Source organism: Vombatus ursinus, unplaced genomic scaffold (genome assembly GCF_900497805.2).
Source record: "Vombatus ursinus unplaced genomic scaffold, bare-nosed wombat genome assembly UNPS02008961.1, whole genome shotgun sequence".
Classification (NCBI taxonomy): Eukaryota; Metazoa; Chordata; class Mammalia; order Diprotodontia; family Vombatidae; genus Vombatus; species Vombatus ursinus.
The window spans coordinates 4,353,283-4,375,550 of record NW_020948739.1 but is presented as its reverse complement, the minus strand read 5'-3'; the positions used below and the strand labels follow the sequence as shown (position 1 = coordinate 4,375,550).

Genomic DNA, 22,268 nt, shown 5'->3' with positions numbered 1-22,268 from the left:
TGATTTGCATGTATTTATTGTATATACTAAAATTTTGTGAAGTTAATTATTTCAGTTACTTTTTTAGTTGATTTTCTAGAGTTCTCTAAATGTACCATTCTGTCACCTGCAAAAGTGATCATTTTGTTTCCTCTGCTTCCGTTTATTCCTTTAATTTCTGTTTCTTGTCTTATTGTTGTATCTTTCATTTATAGCACTGTGTTAAATAATAATGGTGCTAATGGACATCCTTTCTTTACTCTTGATCTTATTGGAAAGGCCTCTATCTTTTCTGCATTATATATTATAATGTTTGCTCTTGAGTTTAGATCAAATACTATTTTCTATGTTAAGAAAAGTATCCTTTATTAATATGACTTCTAGAATTTTAAAAAAAGTGTCAGGTTTTGTCAAAAGACTTTTTAGCATTTTATATTATCATAAAGTTGTTATCATCATACAATTATTATTATGATACAGCTGTTATTATTTATATTATTAACATGGTGACTCCAAATTTTCAAAGTTATGCTACTTGGGAAGCAGGACCTACCACACTGTAAAGACTTCTAGTATAGATCCAGTGATAAATTGTTTATCTGTCATCTAAAGAGAGATAAACTAACCTAAGGTGGAAGAGACTCATTACTGAGATAGTCACAGAATGATGAGTTTTTTGGCTGCAGAATCTCTCAGAGACAGTCTTCTTAGTTACGAAAGGTTTGTTCTCTATTCTTGGACCATGTACTCATATGGGCAAAATCACAAAAATGTGAAGGAAGATGTAAGATAATAACACTAATAATAGATCACACTATACAACACTTTAAGGTTTATAAAAATATTCCTCACAACAACTCAATGAGATAGATATTTTAAATATTGTTTCAGGTTCTCCAATTAAAAAATGAGGAAGCTCAGGCTCACACAAGTTAAATAATCTGTTCACATTTACAAAACTATAAAGTGTTAGAGTTGGAATTTGAATCCTGATCTCTAGGTCCTGTGTTTGTTCCATTATGTCATGTTCTAGGCTTAGCTTTTCAAATGAATTAAAAAAGTAGTATCATGTAATGATAATAGCTGATATTAATGTGGTGCTCTAGGGTTTCCACGATTTTTAAGTATACATTTCATAATACAGTAGAAAGAGCATTATACAAAAAATTAGGAGATTAGGATCTTAGTCACAGTGCTAGTGGTGAAATGTAACTTTCAATGATGTCATGTAACTCTTCGATCCTCAGGGAGGGGATTGAAATAGATCTCCTTAAAATCTCAGTTCAGAAAATTCTTTGAATATTTACCAGACCATTTTTTTTTGAATAAAAAAATCTCAAAATCTTTCTTTCTTTTTTTTTTTTTTTTGGCAATTGGGGTTAAGTGACTTGCCCAGGATCACACAGCTAATACGTGACAAGTGTTTGGTCTGAGGCTGGATTTGAACTCAGGTCCTTCTGATTTCGGGGCCAGTGCTCTAACCAACCGCGCCACCTAGCTGCCCCAAAATCTATCTTTACTTCTATCAAAAAAGTTTGTAGAATTCCCCCCCCCTTTTTTTTCAAAGAGCAAATTAACTAAGTGTTTATGCATTGTCAGTATTGAGTTGATTGTGATAGAAGGCAGGGCAAAAACAGACATCCAGTGAAGAAAAAGGGATCATATGATCATAGATTTAGAGGCAGAAGAGATCTTAGAGATGATCTAGTCCTACCTCTCTTTTTACAGATAAGGAACTGAGCCATAGTGATTTGCCCAAGGTTACACAGGTTACAAAGCTAGGATTTGAACCAAGTCCTATGACTCCAGAGTAAGTGATATTTTCACTTTACTGTAGTTGAAGAGACTTCAGTTTAGGCTAGCAAAAGGTCAAGTTAGTGAGGAATTGACAGGTACAATGGGTTTAAGCAAATAGAATTGAAAACCTGAGAGAAGACTTCATTAAGGTGGCAATGGGAAAGGAAGAGCCCACCTCTCCCTTATATACTCTAGCAAAGATCTAAAAAGAACATCAGATTTAAAAGTAATCAAGAAGGCCTGAGAAAAAAACAACAGTAAATTTCCTTCATTCAGTCTAGGACCGCACAAAAATAGCTAGAAGGGAGTCAGCTAGGTGGCACAGTAGATAGAACTCTGGCCTTGGAGTCAGGAGGACCCTAGTTCAAATATGGTCTCAGACACTTGACACTAGCTGTGTGACCCTGGGCAAGTCACTTAACCCCAATTGCCTCACCAAAAAGAAAAAAAAAAGATAGAAGCCTGTGGGCACTGGAAAAGTGGTCTTGCTAGAGAAATCAGCCTGAGCACAGTTGGAAACAAGCTGAACGTTTGCTAACTCTTTGAGAACAGGCCTTCCAAAAGCACCTGAAACCTTCATTGTTCTGCTTCAGTTGGGCTAGGACTACCATGATATACTTGATTGGGAAGTTTGTTGGGAGTGTTCAGAAATGTCCAGTGCTCTGAATGTGAAGTTAAGAGAGCTCTGACTGGGACATTTCTGGAAACCAGAATGCTATAGCATTCTGATCTGAGATGCTCCAGAGACACATGAAGATTGTAATACTAGAAAACAAGAGTGCACGTCTTAAAGAATGACACAACCGGGATTACAAAAAACTTGATAGCAACTTTTACTGAGTGAAAAAAAATCTTAGAATTTGATATCCCAAAAGGCAAAAGAGAAGGGCTTACAACAACAGTAGCTTACCCTGTAAGACTGAGTGTAATCCTACAGCAAAATAATAGTGGAATAGACTTTCAGGTATCCCTGATGAAAAGACAAGGTAGGTAGAATCTTTGAAATGCAAACATGGTAGTCAGGAGAAATAAAGAACAATAAAAGAAATAGCTAAATAATGATAAAGTACTCATATTTTAATGGGGGAGAAGAAACTATGTTCCTTTAGAATTCTGATATTTTCATGAATCATAGAGGGAGGTAAATAAGGTAAAGTGGGGCCCTAGAGGTGATTTTGTTTCCCTTTGATGATCTTAAGAGAGGAAAGTAAAGGGAGGAGAAAAAAATACACTAGGGAAGAAATGAGAAGGAGAGGGTAGAACTTCCTATTTTTAATAATTGGATTGTGGAAGAAGAATATATAAACATAGAGAAAAGAGTGGGAGGAGCAGGAATCACATGAAACAAAATTATCTGAACTAAAAAAAGGAGGGTTGAAAATACAAACATGTGAACACACATAGAAATGCAGATTCTCTGTGTAACCATTTCATGTTACACACAAAGGCCCTAAACAGAATTTTAAAGTAGTTAGATATCATAGATCATTGTGATTCCTGAATGAAAACAGAATGAGAATATACATATTTCTCAACTGTACGTGATGCCTTTATAAAACTGACTCTCAGGTAGGGCATAAATGGGTCAAGAGAGGAGCATATTGATCCCTTTGTGGAAAAACTCAATTCTTCTTAGCTCGTCCTCAGTCATGGACTTCTCTGGCTCCACAGCCAACCAGAAGACTCCACAAAGCACCACAAAGCACCAGTCTCCTAGTCACTCTTGCCCAGAAGTAGGCTCACCAAACTTCTGTATGTAGTTAGATGGGAAGTAGGTTGGCAAATATTTGCACATGAAAGATCAAATCTGAGCATCTTCTAAGGAGTACACCCTCATTGGGCAGTCTCCCCATTCAAAAGAGTGGGGAAAAACATTTGAATTGTGGAATTGCAGATAGATAAATGTTAAAAACTTAACACTGAAACTAAACTCAAATTAAAACAAAAAAACATTAAAACAAACAAAAAACCTCAAACCTAACCTCTAAATTGTTATATATAAATTACATTGCTATGTTATTAATGTATTACACCAATGTCTCTTTCTACCGTAACCCCTTCTCAAAGCGAGATCTCAATTCTTTCCCTTTCATCTCCATTTGCTCCTTGGAGTAGGATGTAGGAGTTTTCTAAGTTATAATTAGCTGACAGGTAGCAGGATTCAGCATCTTCTGGAAGAAATCATCATACTTCTTTCAGGAACACAGTAGTCTGATGATCCTGATTTGCTCCTTTTTATGAAAACATATTGTTTTGCCTTTCCAGTTTGGCCTGCTGGCTACAGATAAGAAAAATGACAGACAACAAAGGGAATAAAGAAAAATATAAGTTCATTAAAAGCTGTACTATAAGTTGAGAAAAGTTGCATTATGGCCACCTTTTGTATTAGGTAACTGGTGCAAGATATTTAAGAGTAGTTTCACAGACTGATTAGTAGATTGGTAGACATATTTGTTGTGCTTGCTTTTTAAAATATGGCAAATTAACCATCTATTTGATAGAAAAGTGTGGAATGAGAATGGTGAAGAAAAAGGGAATAGTGAGGGAAAAGGAAAGATTTGGGGATAATTTGCTTTTTCCTATAATCTTCATGATTAAGAGAAAAAAGTTTTCATAAATAAAATTTTCTATTAAATGTTTGTCTAACTGTGGGGTTGTAGTTAGGATTTTTCCAACATAAAAGATTAAAGACTATTTTTATTGGTTTTCAGTTAACCGAAGATGAAATTGCAACTATTCTTAAATCCACTTTGAAAGGACTTGAATATTTGCACTTCATGAGAAAAATACATCGAGATATAAAGGCAGGAAACATTCTTCTCAACACAGAAGGGCATGCAAAATTAGCTGATTTTGGAGTGGCTGGGCAATTAACAGTAAGTATAATAGAGACTTTGGAAAAATAGATGTTTACCACACAATTATTATCTTATATTGGGCCATAATATCTGTAAAATGATTGGGATAAGGCATTTTGTACTGCTATTATGACAGTAACTCATATTTCTATAATTTTTTGAGGTAGGAAAGATAAGTATTGTTATCTCCACTTTATGGATGAAGAAATCGAGGCTGAGAATGATTAAGTGGCTAAATCTTGGTCAAGCCAATAGTACTTACTTACTTTCTTGACCCCAAATTCAACCTTCTTTTCACTATATTACTTGCCCCTTGCTTCTGAAAGGATAAAAAAAAGTAAAACTTAGGAAAAGGACATGATAATTATTTTCAAATATTCAAAAGCTTCCATGTTAAAGAGTGATTAGACTTAATTGGGAAACTATGAGGCAATTTTACTGTTAGGTATAGTAAGTTTCTTGTCATTAAAAGTGTTCAGAGGCTCTCCTGATCAGTTTTTGAGGCTATTCTAGACCTGATTCTTGAATTGGATAGGGGGTTAGATTAAATAACCTCAAAGTTCACTTAAACTCTCTTATTCATTATACCTATTAATATGGGATTTTAGAATTTCCTACATTCTTACATTTTGTTTTAAATAGTTATAAAATGATATTTACAGGAGTGAGGAACTAAGGTTATGGTGGCTTGCTTTAGTGTCTGTAAGCCTTGGTCAAAGAAATATTGACCAAAATTTATCACAACTGTATCTGAAACAAATGAACACTTAAGTTTAATTTTTTAAGTGAAAAATCAATAATCCTGGTGTTGCCACCTTTCTTATTTGCTTTGCTCTTTTTTATTTCTTTCTTTCTTTTTTTCTGTGTTAGGCAGTCATCCACATTTAGTGGATGTGACATCATTATTTTGTCATTCAAATGCTTAAATTCTTCAGAAAAGAGACGCATATAACTATTATTTTCATAGCCTTTGTTACTGTTATACTGTAATCATTTAGGGTTACAGTGTAGCTTAGCTTCTTCTACAACAGTCACATGTGTGGAAAGGTACTTTATTTTAGGATTAACAATTTTAGGGTTATCATTAGAAGATGTGGAAATAACACTAGCTTTAGAGTCAGAATGTGGGGTTTGAATTTTGACACTTGTTCTTATTGTTTGCTTGCCCTTGGGCAAGTGACTTTATCTGTGTGTGGGTCTTGGTTTACTCATCTGTAAAATGAGCGCTTGGAGGAGATGACCTCAGAAGTCTCTTCTGTCTCTCTATCTTATGTTTTGACATAGTTGTAAAGATCAGTATGTTGAGTGGTTAACTCTAGGCTTAAGTTATAGCATTTAAATGAATGTGTTTACATACCTATTACTATGCTATGCTGTATAAATTCTAATCATTTTTATGTAATGCTCTTACAGGATACAATGGCAAAACGTAATACTGTTATTGGAACTCCATTTTGGATGGCTCCTGAAGTAATACAAGAAATTGGTTATAACTGTGTGGCAGATATCTGGTCCCTTGGTATCACATCTATAGAAATGGCTGAAGGAAAACCACCTTATGCTGACATACATCCAATGAGGGTAAAATAATTGCTTGCTTAGTAAAATGTTAATGTTATGTGTTATAGTTTTGTATTGTCTTTCTAAATATGTTTCAGAGAAGAAGAAGGCATATATTACTCTTAATTAGAAGTCTTTTTGGAAAAAGTAGAAAATACTTTAATTTTTTTGTGGATTATTAGTATTACATTTCCCTGGCTATGTTCCTCCGTCTCTTATCTCCCCTCCAATTTTAAGGATGGTCACGGTTAATAGCTTAATGTTTATCTCTCCTCTCCCAAGCCACATGAACCAAAATACTTGTTTTTCCCCTTTTACTTCTAAACATCATAGAAGAGGGGCTTATCAGAAAATGACAGACATACAATTAAATCAGAAGTTTATACCTTAATTAGGGACTTTAAAGATCTTAAGCCCAACTCAGTAATTTTTTTTTATAGATGAATAAAATGAGATTATGAAATACTCAACATGAGATAGCTGCTGAGTGACAGTTTGGGGCCTAAAACCTTGGTCTCCTGACCTTTTAGCCCAGTTTTCTTTCCACTACACCATGTGTCCTGTCATTCCGTGGTAGATGAATATAAAGATGAAAACACTAGGGATTCACAAGTATTCATTTTTGTGGCCTTAACTTCTTTAATATGTTTCCTATTTTAGTTTCCCTTGGTTTCTTAATAGTGAAAGTGCATTATGGTAACTGCCAGTGAACAGAGGACAAAAAATGCTATGTGTTTGGGGATTTGTTTCAGGTTATAGTATTTTGCCAACCTTTTTATGGAGATTCTAGAGTGGTAGTTTGGGAATGTAGCCTCTTTTTTCTTTCTTAATTCTGAAACTTGAAAGGAAAGGAAATTCTTACTGTAAATATCCTTTTATCAATAGTTTTGCAGAAGCTTTTTTTCTTCCTTTCTCCCAGTCTTTTACAAATATTGGTATTTGTACTTGGTCATTCACTTTGCTGTATGATTTTGGGAAAGTCTCAACCTTTTTTGGCCTCATTTTCCTTACTAAATTCAACGGCTTAGACTAGATTCCCTCCAAGTTCTCTTTTACTTGTGAAACCTCCATTGTAATTCCTTGCTTTAAATTTTTTGAACAAGACAACATGCTTTTCTTGGGAAGAATTTTTAGGAGATGAGATTTTAGTTAAACTATCTAATATATCTAAGTTGGGGTGACTGTTCTTTAATCAGTGGTGGGAGTGGTGGTAGAGGGAGTGAGACTCTTAGCAGATGAATAGCAGTTATTATGAGTAGTGGGTCCAGGTCCTTGATGTGGTCTAATAGATACCTCTAAAGCACGGTGACAATTTAAAGTGGGGAAAAAAGAGGAGAAATCATGCAAGATATTTAAAAAAAAAACCTGTGATAACTAGGCTTATTTCTGTGGCTACTGCTTATCAAGGAAAGAATTACTTTCTTTGTTCCATAATAAAATTATGTAACATATTGTATAAGATGAATTGTAGTTTATATGCCTTATATTTTTAAGTGTGATGAATGTTACTAAAGTATAAAAGCATAAGTGTTGAAATATTTCTTTTATGTATCTGGATATCTTAATTTATATTAAGTGAGAATATTTATCCTTGTGAGCTTGTTGCCCTCTAGTGGCTCTAGTTGCTTTAAAAAAAAAAAGGACAGAGAAAATAGGAAGAAGAAAGTCTGTATGGTTGGGGGGGGGCAGGTGGCATCAGTAAGAGATAGGATGGATGAGAAGGAGCTGTATGAGAATAGAACAGATGAGATGAATGAAAAAGGACAGAAATGTAGAAAAGAAAGACATGACATGAATAGAATTGACTAAACAAGAAATGGTATTATGTGATGTTAAAATTTCTTTCATAAGCTATGTTTCATTTGCTATAGCCAAGAAAACAGCATAATGCAAATCTTTTCAAGCCCTAGAGCAGATGGCCTTCTTATAGCCCTTTCATCATTTTACTAGGAATTTCATTTCTGTGAATTACTCAGAACTAATAAAGAAGTTCCCCCTTTCCCCTTCCCTTGACCATATAATGGAGATATGGGGAAAAAAGAACCCTCAGAAAATATAACTTTTTAGATGTGGCATAATGATGAAATTGTAGGTACAGAATCTATCTCCTCCTTCCCCTTTCCTCTCAATTCAATTGTACTTGAAGTCTTTCCTGTGTGGCAATTTCTGCAAGATATTTTCAGAAACTCAGAATTGGAAAGGTCTATAGAGGCTATCTAGTCCAACATTTTTTCTTGTGGAGTGTGGGGAAAGGGAGACTAGACTTGTGACTTCATTGGTGTAAGAAATTCCCTGTTATTACTTGTAAGGAAACCCAATTTAGCAGTGTAGATTGACACTTGTTCTATAATTCATAGTCTTTAGGAATTGCCTGGGGCGGTGAGAGGCTAAGTCATTTGCCCAGGGTCACACAGCCAGTATATATCAGAAGTGGAACTTAAACGTAGATCTTCCTGACTCCAACACTACCTTTCTCTCTGCTATGCCAAAATACCTCAGGTCCAACAAATACCTCAATAAAAATCTTCTATAAATGGACTCCTAGTCTCTACCTGACAACTTAGAAATTCTCGAGGTGGCATGTTCTACCTTTGGATGGTTCTGATTATTAGGAAATTGTTACTTACAGGCAGAAATCTGCCTCTTTGCAGCTTTTATCCATTGCTCTAGTTCTGCCTTCTGGGGACAAGAAGAGGCAGCCAATTCAACAAATATTTATTAAACACCTACAGTGTACAAGGGTACTGTGCTAGATACTGGAGACATAAAAATAAAGATGAACTAGTTCCTGCCCCCAAGGAGCTTCTGTTCTATTTGGGGGCAATATAACATATACAGAGATTAATAAATGCAAGACAATTTGAAGAAAAAGAGTTAACAGTGTAATAGCAGGAAAGACTTTGATTGCGGTGCCTGAACTCCCTTAGAAATAGAAGTGAGGAGAGAATGTATTCCAGGCATGGGGCAATAATAATAATAATAATAATAATACACTCCATTTATGTAGTACCTTAAGGTTTGCAAAGCCCTTTGCATATGTTAATAATAGCTAGTATTTATATATGGTTTTAAGGTTTGCAAAGTGCTTTATCCTATTGATCCTCACAGCAAACCTGTGAGATAGAGGCTCTTATCCCCATTTTACAGGCAATGAACTGAGGTTGAGACAGGTTAAGTGACTTGCCCAAGGTTACACAGCTAGGAAGTATCTGAGGTGGGCTGTTAACTCAGGTCTTCTTGACTCCAAGTCCAGTGCTCTTACCCACTGTACTATTCCAGTGCTTGATCCATTAGGCCAAGCTGCCTCATATATGTCAAATATGGGAGATGAGTAATATGCCAGTTTGGCTAGAATATAGAATGAATGAAAGGGACAGTAGTATGAAGTAAGTTTGGAAAGACTCGTATGGAAATAGATTTGAAACTGTTGGTCATAGGCATTAGATGCTTGGCTGAAGAGTTCCTATTTTATTCTACAGGCAATTGCAGGACACTAAAGATTTTTGAGCAGGGTAGTGAACATGGTCAGAATTGTACCTTAATAGTGTTAATTTGGCAGCTGTGTGAAGGATAGATGGGAGATGAGAGACTAAAAACAGGGAGACTAATTAGGAGTTTATTGTAATAGTCTATATGAGAGGTGATGAGAGCCTTAGCTAGGATACATTGGTTGGTTGCTGTGTGAGTGAAAAGAAAAGATGAATAGGGGATTTTTGTGGTGGGAGGATCAATAAGTTTTGGATGCTGATTGGATGAGGGTGTAGTGGGGGAACAAGAAGAGGCAGGGATAACCAAGGATGCAAATTTGATGAATGAAAAGATGCTTGTGCCCTGAACAGAAACAGGTAAATCTGGAGAAAGGGTGGGTTTAGGGGAGTAATGTGAAATAAAGCTGGAAATGGCAATTGGAGTCTGATTGTACTCCATTTTGGGTATGAGTTTGAGAATAGAATAGTTAAAAAGGAGGGTACATAGAAAGCTATATGTAGTTGTTATAACATTGTGAAGAAGGTGGCTTTTGGAAAGATCAGTCATGAGGGGAAAGGGACTTTCATTCTGAAAGAGATAATTTTTTCAATTTTGGAATGAGTCTTGGCACAGAGCTGAGTTGGATGAGAATTGGAGGGGAGATACCCTTAGACACACTTTCCTTCTCTATAAGCAGCTCTCTCTGTTTTGACCATCAGAACCAGGGATCCATCATCTCCCCAGGTGCCATGTGTGTGCTCCCTCCTGTACCTCTTCCCTACCGCCTTCACATTTTCTTCAGGAATTGATAAATCATATTACCATTGCTACTCTAAAAGGTGTAGTGCCTGCTGTTCAATACCTCTACTCAAAATACCTGGGTGTTATTTTCAGTCTGGCTGCTTAACGAGAACACTTTTTCCTTTGGCTGCCACTTCTCTTTCTTTCTTATCTGTTCATGTCAGCTCTGACCTTCCCTCCTATGCTTTCTCTCACTATATCATACCTCTCCTTTCATTGGGATCTCTTTAAGCCCTAGTCTACTATTAACAAATTTCCCTTTGTATTAGACCTGAACTTTTCCTTTGGAAATAATTTTGTATATATTGTGTGTTTAATTTTATCTTTACATGTTGTTTCCCCCAAATAGAATGTAAGTTCTTTGAGGGCAGGAACTGTTTCATTTATGTCTTTATATCCCCATCACCTAGCACAGTGCCTGACCACGTAGTAGATACCTAATAAATGTTTATTGAACTGGGGCCTGCCCCAACCTGGCTTCCCTGCAGTGAATAATTTCATGTTTGTTTTTTTTTTTTTTTTATCTTGGAGTGGTTTTAGAAATATCCAGAATCCTTCAGTGCAGTTCAATAAGCCTTTGAGTATACTGTATATTCAATATTACACAATTTAGTGCTGAATTTTATGTATAATTTCGTATTGTGTACTTTGTATATTTTAAACTACTTTTCTTTGTACATATTATTTCCTCTGAAATAGAATGTTTTAGGGCAGAGAATGTTACTTTTTTTTTTAACCTTTGTACCCCTAAGCATTTAGCAGAGTATCTAGTATATAATAAATAATCAGTAAGTCATTGTAGAATGAATCTGCTTAAAGATGATGATTGAAACTAAGGGAACTGATAAGATCATCCAAAAGAGAGAAGAGAAAAGACGCCAGGACAGAATTTTAGGGAATATTCTTCTTGAGTAGGAGATGAAGATATCCAGCAAAGGAGACTGAGAAGGAACAATCAGATGTGTGGAAAAACCAGGGGATCCTAGAGAAGAGATGTTCAACAGTATCAGAAACTTTAGAGAGGAACATAGGTTGAAAACTGAAAAAAGCCATTAGTTATAGCTTTTGAGAACAATGGTAACTTTGAAAAGAGTAGTTTCAGGTGAAAGGAGTAAGGAGGAAGGTTGCAAGAGTTTTAGAACTCAGTAGGATGTGAAAAAATGGAGTCAGTGAGTTTAAATGAGTCTTTCTAGGAGGTTGGCTGTGAAAGGGAGAAGAGATATAGATTGATTGCTTGAACCAGGATCCCAATGGCAATCCCTTATTTACTCTAAATCAGTCAACAGATATCAGTCAACAAGCGTTTATTAAGCACTTACAATGTGCCATATGCTGTGCTGTTTACTGGGGGAAAAAGAAAGGTAAAGATATAGTTCCTGCTTTCAAGGAGTTCCCATTCTATTAAGCAGAAAAATGCAAACAACTATGTATAAATAGTCATTTCAGAAGAAAATAACAGGGCCTCGTTACACACTCTTTTTGTCTTTAGAATAAGCATCTTCAGTTCTTTCTTAGGTCCTTGTATGACGTTATCTCTAATCTCTTCCTCATCCCAGTTTTCTTCCTCTGAATGTACATTAGTTTGTCATTCTATTCATAAAACATGGTGCCCACAACTGAACAGAATTGTCTACCTTTGAAAATCTTTTTGAGTCCTAACTTTGTCATCTATCTTTCTAGTTATCCCTTTTTACTTTGTTTTGTCTGTAGACTTGATAAACATCCATATATGCCTTATTCCAGTAATAGTTTTGAACACCACATGTATAAGGATAGATCCCTGGGCCAGTTTACTAGACTTCTTTCCAAGGTGACATTGACCTACAGATTATTACTCTTCCAGGTCTGATCTTCAAACAATTCTGAATCCACATGACTATTCTGACTTATAATACATCATTCTGACATCCACTAGGATGGCATGAGGGATTTTATCAAATACTTTACTCAAATGTATGTATGTTAGCTAATACTACAGCATTCCCGTGGCTTTACCTCCCTAGTAACTGTCAAAAAAGAAGTGAAATTAATCTGGTGAGACAAGCAATTATGGCTCTTAGTGATGGCTGCTTGCCTCTCTAAATGCTTACATATCATTCCTTTAATAATAATATGTTCTAGAACTTTTCTAGGAATCAGTCAAACAAGCATGTATTAAGCACTTACTGTTTGCCATGCACTATGCTAAGCAAAGTCAGGCTCCCTGGCCTAATGTTTTTGGACTGTATTTCATTTCCCCATTTAAAAAACTGGAGGCATTTGCCCTTCTCCAGTCTTATATCATCTCTTCTGTCTCCATGATTCTTCACAATAAGGACTCAGCAATCAATCTTGCTGTTTCCACACCCCCATTATCTCAATATGTATTTCATTAAGTCATAGTGGTTTGAAGGGCAGCTAGACGCTTTCTTACTATCTCCTTATTTTTTAAATTTTGTTAATCATTTCCAGTCCAAAGAGCATTCTTTTTAGAAGAAGCAGAAACAAATATAATAATTCATTAGTCCTGCCTTCTCTCTGTCATCCATTATTATTGTATTACCCACCATTAGTAATAGTCCTTTTTTTTATGTTTCATTTGCTGCCAACAGCTAACACCTACTGCCACAACCTCCCCCTACCCCCATTTTGGTTGTCTTTATCATTCATGGCCAGCCTTAGCTTCTTCTAAACTTTAGTATTTTGGTCATTCTTATAAGACTATGCCATTCTTTGGTATTTTTTTTTTTTTTTTTTGCAATTTCCTGTGGAAACCATATCTGTATACTGCTTTTTCTTTCTCATTTTAATGACTTCTATTTTCTTCATCAAAATATTACCCTCAGAAACTTCCCATCTCTCTTGGGCCAAATTCCCAAGTAGACTTTAAGGGCATTGGTTACTACTTATTCTTTCCCCCTAACATTTGAAATTTGCTGTCCCCAAATCTAGATTGTGCATTTCCTCTCCTTGCTCATGGATTCTAAGATGCAGTGGTTGCTTGCCCCCAGATTTCTATCATTTTTATTCTATTTCAGCAAACACTTGCTGCTTCCTCCACCTTGTGAAAAATGAAATTTTATTATACTGGACTAGTCTTTGAAAAGCAACAGTCATGTCTGCATTACAGTGGTTATCATTGTTAATAAGGTGATAATTCTGACAATTATTTTCTTAAATATAGAATGCAAACTGATGAAATAGCTTTACACTTATCTCTTAATTATCCATCATAACGGAACACAGAGTAGCAAGTATAGAAGAAATGTGCATTATCACATAATTTTAGAAAGCTCAATAGTTTTCCTAAAGTGCAAGTCTGACAATGTGGAACTTCCCCAGACTTTCCAAACTTAGTAAACTCCAGTGGCTCCCTGTTACCTTTAGAATCAAATATAATTTTCTGTTTGGAATGAAAAAACCTTTACAACCAGATCACAACTCACCCCTTCCAGCTTTATTACATATTAGTCTCCTTCATACATACTGTGTTCCAGCCAAATTTGCTTTCTTAGTGTTCCTCATTCATGGCACTCTATCTTCTGTCCCTGTACATTTATTTTCACTGGCTGTCCAACCTGTCTGGAGTATATTTCCTATATGCCTCTGGCTCTTAGAATTCTTGGTTGCCTTCAAGGCTCAGCTCATGGGTCACCTTCTACATGAAACTTTTTCTTATTTCTCCCCCACCCTCTTCTTCCCCCATAGCTACTAGTACCTTCCCTCCCTCTTTCCAAATTGTCTTATATAGATTTTGAATATATACCTATATATGTACATGTTGTGTCCCTTGGCTAGATTGTAAGCTTCCCCAGGGCTTGGACTTTTTCAACTTTTGCATTTATTTCCCCCGTACCCCCTACAATGCCCAACACATAGTAGGTGCTTAATAAAGACCAAACTAAGTGGCACAGTGGATAAAGCACTGGACCTAGAGTCAGGAAGACCTGAGTTCAAATCTAATTTCAGACAGTATCTGTGTGATCCTGGTCAAGTCATTTAGTCTCCTTTTACCTCAGTTTTCTCATTTGTGTAATGTGTATAATAATAGCACCTACCTCTCAGGGTTGTTGTGAGGATCAAATGAAATAATACTTTAAAGTACCTAGCACTGTGCTTGATACATAGTACTATATAAATGTTAGCTCTTATTCAATGCTGATTGATTGATGTATCTATTTTTTACCCACATCTGAACAAGAATCTCCTCTGCATCGTTTGAAAAGTGGCCATCTGGCCTTCGCTCGAAAATCTCCAGTTCAATGGAACCTGTTACCTTGCCAAGGTAACCCATTCCACTTTGGGAAAGGTGTAATTATTAGGAAGTTTTTTCTTTTTCTATGCAACTTAAAATTGTTGCTGCTAGTTTTAATCTCTGGGGACAAATTTAAATCTATTCCTTTTTCCACTTGACAGTGTTTCAGATTCTTGGAAAGGATTATCGTGCCCTTCCGTATCATCTTTTCTCATTAAATTAAAAAAAAACCCAACACATTGTAGGAATCAATTTTTTAAAATTTCTAATTTTACTGTGAACCTAACAAAAGTCAATAGACATAAACTTCTCCATATCCGAAGAACAAAAAAGATTACATATGAATGTTTGAACTTCTATTATGTGTAGTTTTACTTTTTTAAAGCATATGTTACATTTAACCAGATAATAATGCAATTACCCTACTTTTCTTCATTCTCTTTCTAAATTTCCTTATGTTCTCTTTTATGTGTATTGTGAAAGTATTTCATTGACATTCTTTATTTTCTTTCTTTGTTCTTACATCATTATCACTGCCCACCAATTCCTCTTTACTCCTATCAAGATTTCTCATACCCAAATAGAAACCTTCCTTTCTAACAAATAAGTATAGTCAAGCAGGATGAACAAGACATACAAGTCCATCACCCCTCTACCTAGAGATGACACACATGCTTCATCATCAGTCTCTTGAAGTCACATTTGATGACTGCATTGATGAGAGTTCTTGTCTTTCAAAGTTGTTTTCTTTTACATTATTGTAGTCATTGGATAAGTTCTCCTTGTTTTGCTCTCTTCATGCTGCATCAGTTTATACAAGTCTTCCCAGCTTTGTCTGTATTTGTTCCTTTTATCATTTCTTATGGTGTAATAGTATCCTGTTACATTCATGTATTACAACTTGTTTCACCGTTCCGCAATTTATGGGCCTCTGTATTATTTCTAGGTTTTTGTCACAGCCAAAAGTTCTGGTGCAAATATTTTTGTACTTATGAGTTCATGCCCCCTGTCTTTGATCTTGTTGGGTATGTGCCCTAATAATGGTACTGCTAGATTCACCAGTATGCATAGTTTAGTGACTTAGCTCCACATACTTTCCAGAATGTTTGTAACTGTTCACAACTCCAGCAACATTATAAAAATTTCCCTGTTTTCCCAGAACTCCCCTTACCCACCAACAGTTACTACCTCCTTTTTTTCCTGTAAGCTTTTCTAATCTTAAGATTATGAGGTAGAAGCGCAGATGTGGTTTCATTTATAATGAAAATGTCAACATTGATGTGATTCAGTTCTTTCATTAACATGTCATCTTATTGGTCCCTAGACAGGTATCTCACATATAGAGTCCTAACAACTAAATTATTATTTATAGGGTGTCTAAAATTGTACGATTTTTAGTAACTCTTTATATCCTTTCCTCCCACTTTGCCACTTTCTCTGAAGGAGAAGGCTTCATATAACTGAGAATTGTTTTGGATTTTTCTTTGTATCAGGGGTTTCTGTGGCCCAAAATTTCATCACCAAGTGGCCTGTCTGTTTTTTGATAGACTGGTTCTTTGAAGTATACATGTCTGTTGCTAGAACCACACCCACAGCCTTTTCCATCCTGGAACTGCTAGAGCCAGTGCTTTGCTGGCATAGTCTTTTGAGAACCCAGAATCACCTTTGCATGATAAAATATCAGAGTAGGATTTTGGGGAGGAAAAGTTTCTAATTAAATCTAGTTAAACAAGATGTTAATTTTGAGAAATGGGAAGAGACTTTTGCATTTATCCATGTTTCCAATTTTTTATTTTTGATGAAAAACCTTATATGTAGTCTTATCACCGTAAATAACAATAGAAAACTTATTAGAAGATGTGACATGGAAGTAAAAGCATTTCATGATCACCAGAACGAATGGTACCAACAATGTATAAGTACATCAAGATGATCAGTTTTAAAACCCTAATAATATTTGTTTAAAAATCTTCAAAAAAGTAATATTCCATCAAAAAATAATACACCATCACTACCACATGCTTTAAAATTTGTTTTTTTTTATTTAAAGAAAGTAGTTCTGAAAATATTTCTTCCAGAAATAGATTGTAAAATTTCAGAAGAGCTTCAGGAGTTGCCTATATTTTTCATATAAACACACCTAACAACATAGAAGCTGCTGTTTTAGTAAAAGTGATAGTAAAGATACCTTATGTTGGTATAGATATCTATACAATTTCCAAAGTGCTTTCATGTGCCAGATCCTCCCAATATTTTGTCAGGTTTGCAGGGTAGGTAGTATTATCTTCATTTCACGAATGAGTAAAGTGTAGTTGTAAGAATACTGAGAAATTGCTTATAGAAGAGAGCCTTGGTAATGAAAGGAGTTTTTCTGAGAAGCCCATAACTAGTTAGCAGTGCAGGAGTGGAGAACCCGCGGCCTCGAGGCCACATATAGCCCTTTACATCCTCAAGTGGGCCCTTTCCACATTTGAGGACCTAGAAGGCCACATGTGGCCTCGAGGCTGCAGGTTCCCCATTCCTGTTAGGGTCATAAATGTTTTTTATACATTGCTGGTCTCAACACCAGAGCTTTTGAGAAACCTGACAGGGATCTGCAGTGGGATTTGCAAGAAAATTAGCTCATGTGGGAATTTTGATGAAACTATTACATATTTTTGTTTCCTCTGTTTCTGTACTACGTCTTTCAAATGATGGTTCTGAAAAAAAGGCTTAGCTACTTTCAGAAGAAAGTTTAGAAGGAAGAAGCCTGCTAGCAATATCTGCTGTGTAATCTTAAGTAATTTGATATAAAATTTGAGTTTTTAAGGGCCACAGAAGATGGAGTAGAATGAATTATTTAAGGATGGATGGCAGGGAAACCTTGATTGGAAAAGGACAGTTCATGTGCTGCAGACAGCTTGAACATAATCTTTCTTTTTTCTGCTTTTCATATGAGAAAAGTAAGTATTTTAATCAAGATGTGTGGAGTGGAAAGAGGACAGTTGCTTCATTTTAGATCTTTGCCTATGCTTGGATAGTGATCTACGTCATTGGAGAGAACATCCACATCGAGAAAATCACAGTCCAATGGAGTGTTTCAGTATTTTGAGGCTACCCTGGTGCTATGGTAGAAACCATCACTAAAAAGATTAAATTTGGGTTCTTTCTAGGGCTGTGAGTGGCTGTTCCATAGGTTTGGGATTGTTCTGCACGTCATTACTTTGTCTATTTTTTGACTGTAAAAATCTATAATTAGCATTTGAACGTGAGTCCAGACTTTGTGCATGTATACCTGACATCTCTGATGCTGCCTTTATTTTGATACTGATGAATTGTATCGTTTTTGGAAATTCTTCATTTTTTCTACTTGCCTTTTCCAAAGATACACTCTTGTATTCTCAATACTAAATTCTGGCAGTTCTTGGTTTCTTGATTGAAAGAAGTGGCAGAAGGAAACAATGGGTGGTCAGCTACTAATGATGATTTTTCCCTGTGAAATAAATAGGGAAATTTGGGAATCTTGATTTTCAGTGAGTTTCAATGAAATGAACTGACTAAGAAGTTAAAAGTAATTCAGTGCTAATAGTGTAGAGTGTTTAGATAATGAATATAATTATTACTTATAACATCTATCATTGCTTACAACCCTGTCTTTTACCCTTCTAGTTAGCATAATGTTTACTTAAATAGAGGCATATAATTTCTTCTGTATTGCCTTAGAGTCTATTCTCTAATTTAGTGGTCAGAAAGAAGACCAACAAGCATCCTTAGTTTTGACCTCTGAGTAGTAGCTTCAGTCTGCTAGTGGATATCAGATATAATTTAAAATTCCTGTTGAGATTTATGTCTTTAAAACAAACACAGGAATTAACTATTGATTGCAGTATGTTTTTTACTACCCATGATACCAAAATTAGAAATCTAAGTAAAATATGTAATTAATTTCAGAAGAAAACATTTTTTGTGGGTAGCACCTGTGATTTCAAATACTATAACATTAAAATATTTTACCATTTTAAAGAAAGATATACTACGTTTGGACTTTAAAAATTAATACTGGGCATAAATATTTAAAAAATGAAAACAGACAAGACAGACCAAGTTTTTTTCTCCCCTGAAAAATAGTTTAATTTGTGCAGCTGTTCTGAAAGACCATATTGATTAGAGATTAATTACGTTTGATTGTGTTGACTTAGTTTTCTGTATAATTTTTTTTTCAACATCAATGGAATCATCTTCATTACATCTGGGATCATTTAAATAGTATAATTATATATAGTTGTACTAGGTAATTAAAGGTAAGGGATAAATTATCAGAAATGACTTTATAAGCATTGCAGTAACTGCTTATAAACCAAAGGTCACAGTTTTAATTTGAAGGCTTGTGAATCTTTTTAATTCTTGTAATCAAATGAATGATATCAAAGGAAAAAGTAATTTAACATAACAATTCTGGATTACACTGAACATATGTTCTTGTTACTAAGTTGCGTTATGGTCTTTAAGGACTTGTATGTAGTTAGTAAATTTTTGTACATTTGATACCTACAGTTTTTCTTAATTTTTATTAGTGAGTTGTTACAGTGGTTAACAAGAAATACACAGATTTAAGTTGCAATAGTTTTCCCAGTGTTATATGATCTAACTTCACAAGGTTCTTGGACATATGTAGATGCTTTTCTATTTTGTTTTAGTTATGACATACAATTGATATAGGCAAGCATGAAAGCTTGGGCAAATTTTCATTGCTTTTTCTGGATCTTGCTCAGGTTCTGTGGTATTTATGTAAAGCACAATTTTGTTACTTGGGAATGCATGTTGAAATTATCATGTGCACTGTTTTGCTGTAGGCCGGTTGGCACTGCCACAAAGGTAATAGGCTGCCAGTAGGCCATTTCCTTGTCGGCTGCATTTACAATTTAATAGAAATATTACATGACTTTTTAAACAAGTGTTTTGGCAGGGAGGAAATGGCAGATTCCATACAAACAAGCATAGCTTCCTGTCCTTCACCGCACTCCAGCTACTCGCAGGATTGTGCTCAGTTTCAGTTTCAGAAGGTTAAGAGGGTGGAATGGAAAAGGCAGGTTGAAACATGAATGGCATCAACATTTCTTATAAAATACTTAGAAGTTCTTAACCACTAAGTTTTAGTCCTATGTTGCTGTAGTGAATGATGTTTTACCTACTCCTGTAGTTGGTGGACTTGATCTGATACAACTAATGCATCATTTTGGTAATATCTGCCTTTGCTTGATTGTAAACGTCCATGTACGCCACTAAACTCAAGAGGGCTTATGATATTGTTTTATATAAGAATATGATATTCAGAGTTAATCATACCTTTTTGTCTTTCCTGCCATTTGATGAAGACATCTTATTTGAGTAAGATGATTCTTCCTCAAAGAGGATTGTCCAATCTTTCTCAGCTTAGATACAGTGTTTCCAAAATGAACCACATTCAGGTTGCAGAATTCATGGGAAGGAAATTTGGTAAGTTTTATTAGCAGTAACACAAAGCATTCAAGATACCTATTGCATTATTATGGCCAAACTATTTTTTTTCTTTTCAAACTGTTTGAAACATAGAATATGACACACTAAACTTGAACTGTTACTTCAGTTCGCTTTGGGGCACTTATCCAACCTTCTTTGAAATAAGCTCTTGTTTTAATTAATCTTATATAGTCCTAAAACTTTCTTAGTTGTCCCTCTTCAATCTTCACTTATTAGGAACTTTAGGTATTATCTACAGAAAAAATTGGGCCTATAATTGAATGGACATTTTAGCCTGTATTTTGTCTGAGTTAAATTCACCAGCATGTATCTGAATTTACTCTTTGTCAAGGAAAGAAAATGTTTTATGGTTAGATCTTTCCCATTTTTTTTTCCTTATTATCTCTGGCGTCTTAGCTTACTTACCTGGAATCTGCACTGAGTTATCCTCTTGTGATGTGGCAGAGACTGGCATGGGGTGTGTTCTTGCAGCTAACACAGCAATGACTTTTGTTATTTTCCATGTTGTAGTTTGTTGGTAATGGACATATGGACATCATATGTTCCACAGAGTACTGTATGAAGCCAATTTGAACTGTTTCCATTTGCCTCAAGTCCAATCATGATATTTATTTTTCCATGGCACTTACCCAGATTATCCATACCTCCTGCTCTACTTGTGTCACTGCCACCACCGTCTGCACTTCTGATTGCCCTCTCTTTTTCACAGTGTCTTGTAATTGCCTTCCCCCTTAGCTATACATAAAGATACATGTTATTTATGTATGTATGTAAATTGATTGATGTTTATAAAGTGCCATGAGATTTTTAGATAGCAGGCAGTCATGTACATAGTAGCATTTTGTATCTTTATGTTTTTATTTACATATAAGGAAAGTTATTTCATGCTACTGAATGAAGGCAAGAATTCATGTGGAAATTACTTTTGTCAGTATTAGAAAAGTGGCAGTAGTTTTGGACATAATTACTTGGGGGAGGTCATTTTTCAGCATGATTGGTCAAAGTTTTCTCTACAAACTGAAAGTAAGGCTAAAATTACTTTCTTTTTTCATATTATTTTACTTTGTATGTTGTACATCCCTTATGTAGAAGGATGATTTCATGTTTATCTTACAATAGTACATGTTATAGCTAGTAGGTGGCATGTAGTACTCCTGTATAATAGATTTTTTAGTAAATATTAACTGATGTTGTTTCTTTTAAGAATAAAGCTGTGAAATAATTTTCGAAGTGCTTCATAAATATTAATACATTAAACTTCTTTTGGGAGGAATTTTGGAAAGTAGAACATAATAAACTTGATTTTCTCCTTCAGGCTAAATTTTTTTTAGATATTTATTTAGGTTATCAATTTTGTTGGCACATGATTGGGCAGAATAGTTACTAAGAATTTATTTTATTTTCTCTTCATTGTTATGAATTTTTCATTTTCATTTTAGATATTAACTTGTTTTTTCTCAAAAAATCAGATTAGCTGTCTATTTTATTAGTTTAAAAAAACTCCTATTTTATTTATTAATTCAATTTGGGATTTTTTTTTTGCCTTTCAATTTTATTAATTTATTCTTTGATTTTTAGCAATTCTTTTTGTGTTTAGTTGAGGTTTTTGATTTGTTACTTTAAACATTTTTAAGAGTTTCATGCTCATTTTGGTGATCTGTTCTTTCTTTTGTTGAAGACTGTTTTTTAGTGATATAAATTTTCCCCAGGTATGCCCTGGTATACTTTGGCTGCATACCAAAAGTGTTGGCATGTTGTTTCATTGTTGTCTTTTCTTTGATGAAACTATCTATTATTTCTGTGATTTGTTTATTGAACCACTAATTTTATAGGATTAATTTATTTAGTCTCCATTGAAGTTTGAATCCTTTCCATAAAATCTCATTTCTTTATTTCTTGCAATTTTTGTTGTAATATGGTTGGTAAAGTGTATGTTTAATATTTTGCTTTTCTGAATTATGATGTTTTAGTGCTCTAGCATATGATCAATTTTTATAAAGGTGTAAAGATAAATAAATTATATTTTGCTATCTATTCCTGTTAACTAATCACCAGAGATCTCTCTTAGCTAA

General features: G+C 34.8%; 1 protein-coding gene across 2 annotated transcripts in view; it reads left to right on the top strand.

The window, feature by feature from the left end:
• Positions 1 to 22,268, top strand: part of STK3 (serine/threonine kinase 3) — a 447,757-nt gene that overhangs the window by 119,797 nt on the left and 305,692 nt on the right. For both annotated transcript variants that reach the window (XM_027850026.1, XM_027850025.1), the window contains 2 exons: positions 4,488 to 4,652; positions 6,048 to 6,215. In XM_027850026.1, the coding sequence (XP_027705827.1) occupies positions 4,488 to 4,652; positions 6,048 to 6,215 (333 nt within the window). The remainder of the gene's footprint in view (positions 1 to 4,487; positions 4,653 to 6,047; positions 6,216 to 22,268) is intronic.